The 6,000-nt window shown below is 50.6% G+C and overlaps 1 protein-coding gene across 1 annotated transcript in view; it reads right to left on the minus strand.

Moving 5' to 3' along the window:
- Gpc4 (glypican 4) overlaps window positions 1–5,592 on the minus strand; it is a 113,846-nt gene extending 108,254 nt beyond the window's left edge. The window contains exon 1 of the mRNA XM_005085551.4: window positions 4,884–5,592. Coding sequence (XP_005085608.1) covers window positions 4,884–5,043 — 160 coding nt within the window. The 5' untranslated portion in view covers window positions 5,044–5,592. The remainder of the gene's footprint in view (window positions 1–4,883) is intronic.
- Window positions 5,593–6,000: the final 408 nt, after the last annotated feature.

Genomic DNA, 6,000 nt, shown 5'->3' on the forward strand with positions numbered 1-6,000 from the left:
CTATACTGTCTATATCTGGCTTTGGCATTTTGTCTGTTGAAGATGTGACTAGATCTTCTCTACTGCAGAGTGAGGGCAATGCTGCATATCTTACATATCTAAAACCCCCAGGGGACTAGAGAATGTGCATTCCCATCTTATCATCTACACAAAGTAGTGCATATATTCATCTGGGTCTAACAGTCCTGGGTTCCATTCCTACCTCTGCCACTCACTATCTGTAGAACTTTGAAATTTTTTCATTATTTTAATTACCTTATTTACTTTTTTGTATTTTGCCTGCATGCCTGTGTTCTATGAGCATGCATGGTGCCTCGGAGGCCAGAAGAGGGCATCAGATCCCCTGGGACTAGAGTGGCAGACAGCAGTTAAGTCCCATGTAGGTGCTTGGAATGGAACCCAGATCCTCTGCAGGAGCAACCAGTGCTCTCAATTGTTGAGCTATCTCTCCAGCCTCATGAATGGATTTCTTAAACCCTTCTGATCTCAGCTTCTATGAGTAAATTAGAGGTGATAATTTTGGCTGCATATGATAGCTGTGGCCTTCAAATGAGATAAAGTCCTTCGCATGAGGCTGAGCCAAGAGAAAGTACACAATAGCTATTATAAGCACAAAATGTTTTGGGGAGCATATCTAGGAACAAACCTTTTGCTACATAAAACAGTTAATGTTACTGGGGAGCCAAAGAAAGACACTTTGAACTGACTCTGATTAACGCTGATGTTCAAGAAAGAAAACTCACTTTTCCCTTCCTCAATCTAGTCTCCAGCTAATCCTCAAATTGCATGCAACCTGAGGCGAATCAAATAAAGAAGGAAAACAGTAATTATGCTGAATCAAATATTTTATATCTATACATTCTAAAAGAGATTCAACTGCTACTAAATTCTTTTTTGAGCATCCTGGAAGACAGTTGCTTTAATACTGAGATGGGCCCTGGGGCTCAGTAAGACCCTCTCACATGAAACACAGGGAGCAAAATTGATGGTGCCAATAAATTAAGAAATGACAGACTCAATAACAAAATCCAACCCAAGCCAGGCATGCTGGCGCACACCTTTAATCCTAGCACTTGGAAGGCTGAGGCAGGCAGATCTCTGTAGGTTCAAGACCAGCCTAGTCTACAAAGTGAGTTCCAGAACAGCCAGGGCTACATTGTCAGACCCTGTTTCAAGCAACAACAAAAATCCAACCCAGCAAGAAAAGGGAAAGCACAAATTTTGAAAAAGTATCTTGTCTAATTTGCAACAAAATCTCAGTATCTCTCTCCTTCCCTTCCCCACTGTGTCCCAACCCAGCATGAGTATCCTCTGATACTCATTCAAGCATTTTCAAGTATAGGTACATGCTCACAGGCACTTTGCTCAAGATAAAGGAGCAGGAAACAAAGACTCCAAGATCACAGTGACCAGCACCAAGTTCTCCTTGGTATGATTCTATGTCACTGTGAAAAGGGACCTTTTACAAATCTAATACTATTTCTAACCAAATGCCACTCTTTTAAAAGAATTCCAGCAGGCTATTAATAAAATGCTAGTTGTTGCACATCCTAATGAAAATAGAATTTTGGATAGTGCATTATTTTATACTAACATTAACTATCATTACTTATTTAATACTCTAGTCTCAATCCCTTCTTTGTTTTTTTTTCTATTTTAGTGCTGAGGGTTGAACCTAGGGCCTGGCACATGCTAAGCACATGCTTTACCACTGAGATACCCCAAGTCCACATTCCTCATCTCACTTACATGGTACTTATAATTCTTCTTAGTGCATTCAAAGTATGTGTGAATGGCTTGTCTCCCTACTACCAGGCAAGGTAGGGTTTTTTTGGGGGGGAACTGAATTTCCTACCATTCTTGTTGCATTGTGATGCTAAGCACAGAATACTTCATATAACAGGCACTCCAAAGAAATGTGGTCAATGAAAGTTATTACAGATTTTTTTATCACAGCATCTGGACTGGCCATTATATGAAAAGTACTGGAGTCAAGCACATGGACAACACAAAACCTCTCTTGAAAACCCTGGCAGTATGCTGTACTTTTATTCTCTGACACCCTTGAGAACACATCAAGATCAGATCATCCCAACTATGATCTGTAACTGAGAGTCCTTTAGGACATGGCTTCTTCTCAAATTCTGTTCAGACCTCCAGAAGGCCAAGTGCAAGGCCATCAAGAACATCAGGAAGGGGGATATGGTATCTCAGTGGTCGAGCACTTGCCTAGCACATACAAAACCCTAAATTCAAGCCTTACCATTCTTTCCAAATAAAACTCTAATTAGCCCAGGGGTCAATGAACTAGTCACCTAGACACTGCCAACACTTCGCCTATAAACTCATCTCTGGCTTTGAAGAAAGTAGCTACTTCTCCCAAGTAAGGCACTTGGAATCTAATTCATTTGGATGTAGGCTGAACCCAAGTCATTACATTGACTTCCCCACAACTGCCTCCCCAAATGGCCAAAATTATCTGAGGAGAGTCCATACAAGATGAGGCTAATGTGATGTTAAAGATTACCCCATTTCTATACTGGCCGTCTAAAGGTATTTGCTTGGGTCTGTCTGTGTTGTGACAGTGTCCTAGACTCAAATGAATGCCTCTAACACTCCACATTTTTGAGCCATTCAGTCATGCATTTTTGTTATTGTTGAAAGTGGTGCGAAATTGCACTGCATGAGCTAAAGTCCTTGGTGGTCTTCCAAGGACTCCAGCTAAAAAGGCACTTCCTTTGTTCCTCAGGAGAATGCGGTCCAGTAGGTCATTCAAAAGGGGAAAGAAAAGCAGCAGCCCTGGGAGGGAGATGAAGGACAAGACAAAAAGAATAAAATGTTTTGGGTGTGAGCACATTAGCTTCCATTTCCTGCTGCTGGTCACTAATAACTCCCCCATCTTTTTTGGGGGGTGGGGGTCCAGATAGACATTTATGCAAAAATGTACCTCAGGTGTTTTCCAGGGCTGATGACAATCCAAGGGAACAGCTCGTGTTCTCGAACACCTTTCCACCTTCCTTTTCCATTAGATGCCCGGTGGGAGAGATACCCTGACATCTCTAGAGACTGCACACAACAAACCTGAAGAAACTGGGGAGGGTGATTTCTTAGCCCACTCCCGAAATGCCTCTAGTCCAACTCAAAGGCACATATTGTCTGCATGGCCAGACAGAAACTTGCCACTTTCCCAGTAAGTGCATAGCTGCATGCCTCCCTTCAGAACGTGGGAATGACAACTGTAACCTTCACGGCAATCATCTCTGAAGCACCCAGGCCCAAACTGTGCAAGGCACAAAGACCCCAGGTCTGACCTGCAGAGCCCCCAAGCTTCAGCGACTGCCGGCTCAGCCCTCTTTTACTGGCAGGGCAGGAGGAAGAGGGAAAAGAAAGGGGGCTTTTCAGAAAGCTGGGAGGACATACTTGAGCTCCCAAAAAGACAGGCGGCTGAAGGGCAAACGGCCTTTCATCAGTAGCGTGTGAGTTACTTGTCAACTGCCAAGGTGCAGTGGGCGCCTGGGCTGCTACCAACAGTTTTTTCAGTTCTATTTCTAGACGGAGGCCGGTTACACTCCTCGCAGTGCCCAGCAACTTCCCTCAATTACTTTTGTAATTTAGATGTAATTGATGACTGCACTTAATCTCCAAGGTTATTTATAGCCCTTCCAAAAGATGACCCCCAAAGTCTCCCTAAGCCTTTGGAAGCGCCTGGTTAAAATTACAGTATTTCCTTTGCTGGCTGCTGGCCCCCTGCCTGCCCCACCCGGGCAACCAGTACAGTGAGGCAAAGGGGCACTCTGCACACTTCCATGAAAGGTTCGGAATGGAGGTTTGGCCTTCGGGGCTCGAATCTCTAACTCCTCCGTTAGGTTAAGCTGGCCAACAGCCAGTTAGATTCGTGGCTGTTTCTGAGCCCCCAGGGGGAACAAGCTACCTGTGCTGCTTAGGGCGCCAGCCGGCAGGGCTGTGCGCAACAGTTGGCAGCTGCGAAAATCTAGTACAACAGGGAAGGAGGACTCGCCCAGCTGCCACCCGCGGGCCTCGAGACCTCGAGACCAGGAGAGGAGGGCGTACCGTGGTGCTGTTCCCCCCCCAAAGCTCCAGGAGGGCTTCCCCAAATACCCCACGCACCCCCTCCCCCAGTGCCGAAATCCGGTGAACTTTTTCAGAGGCAAAGCCATCTTCATTTGCATAACCATCTCCAAACTGAGATTCGGGTTTCCTGTAATCAGTCCTTTCAAAGGTCTGTAATTGAAAGTGCAATTAACCCTTAAAATGAGGTGAGAAAAGAGAAAAGGGAGGGAAATGCCCTTCTTATCCAACACCTTCCGGAAAGCTGGAGACTTCCCAAAGTCAGGATTTGGAAGAGTGGGGAGTAAAAAGGGACGTTCGCCTTTTAAAGGTGACTTCTAAAGCCCTTGCAGGTCCTAAAACCTGAAGCGTGGCAGCCGTGGAAGAGAGACGGGGAAAGGGGTTTTAGGAGACGTCAATGGACCACTCATTCAAGTCGCACGTTTTGCGCCCCAAGGAATCTGCAAACTCCAGGAGGTTCCCCACCCCGCCCCCACTCGGCCTCGTCGTCACCCACACAACAAAGCGGGGAGCCCAGTAAGGAATTTAACCCGGAAAAGGCAAGAGCCCATGCCACGCACTTTGAGGTCCTTAGGGTCTTCCCGGGACCGAGAAGACTGCGGGGGGGGGCGGAGCGGAGCACCCGAGTGGCACTGGACAAACCGGCGGCTCCCCTCCACTCGGGGTGCCCGCTCCCGGCCGAAGCTGGCTCCCGCCTGCCGGTTTCTTCCTCTCGGCTACCTGGTGCGGCGTGGGGGGCCGCCCCTTTCCCGGGGTACCCACCGCTCCGTAATGGGGGGAGGATTCCCACCTACCGTTGATCTCATAGAGGGGGGCATCGTTCTTGTTGAAGCCTTTGGACACGTAGAGACGTCGCACTTCCGAGCAACTTTTCGACTTGAGCTCCGCAGCCAGCAGCGAGGCACTGAGCGCGGCCAGGGTGCAGAGAAGCGCGAGCAAGCCTAACCGTGCCATGGTGCGGACCCGGGCAGACGCGCTCCCACCTTTGGGGAACAGAATGAGACCGGATGGAAAGCGGTGCTACGGAGCAGGCGGAGAGGGCAGAGGCGCAGAGTCAAAGACTCACGAGTGGAGCGAGAACCGAGGAGTTGGAGTTGGTAGCAAAGGAGGAGGAGGGCAAGAGGAGGAGACGCGGGCGAAAAGTGGAGCTGGGCCTCGCGTCAGGCAACGGTCCCCGTGCCAGGCGCCCGGCCGGGGTGGGGTACAAGGAAAAAGGCGTGGAACGGGCACGAGACCCAAGGGAACTAGGGCGAGGATCGGTGACCTCGGGGCTCCGAAGGCTAACGATCCGGGGCAGCTGGCGAGGGGCGGAGGGGCTCAGGGAAGGAAGGGAAGGTGGCAGGCGTCGCAGGAGAGCAGAGTGTGGGCGGCGTCGGCGGGTGATCGCTGGCGCGGGGCTCCGGCTACCCGGCGCTGCTCCGCTCACCCAGCTCCGCTCAGCTCACTGCCCTCGGCCGCACGGTTGTGCCCTTCTCAGCTCTGTGGCTGATTGACTGGCCCGGCTCGCGCAGCGAGGCTCCGCAAACTTGGCCAAGCGGGGCGGCCCGAGGGAGGGAGGGGGCGGGCACGGAGGGGGGAGCCCTAGACAGGCGGGAGCACGCAGGGCCGGGCCGGGAGAAAACCTGGAAGCTGGGTTGGATCCGGAGCGGGCCAAATCCACTTCCTAGGGGGGCCGCACGGGGCGCGCAGCACTCCCTCTCTCGACACGCCCTGCTGGACTCCTCCCTCCTGCCCTCCTCCTCAAGAGGCGGGGAACCTGCCCCCGGCCCCCCCTCCAGGAGAGGAAAGGCCAGTTTCTTCCCGCTTAAGGGCCCAAGTTCCAGGGATCCCGGTGGCCTGGGTCTTGGAGCCTTCAGCCCTTGTGAACCACAAGCCTTTCCCCCACAACCACCTGACAGGCTCTCCCCGCAG

Source organism: Mesocricetus auratus, unplaced genomic scaffold (assembly GCF_017639785.1).
Source record: "Mesocricetus auratus isolate SY011 unplaced genomic scaffold, BCM_Maur_2.0 Super-Scaffold_100003, whole genome shotgun sequence".
Classification (NCBI taxonomy): domain Eukaryota; kingdom Metazoa; phylum Chordata; class Mammalia; order Rodentia; family Cricetidae; genus Mesocricetus; species Mesocricetus auratus.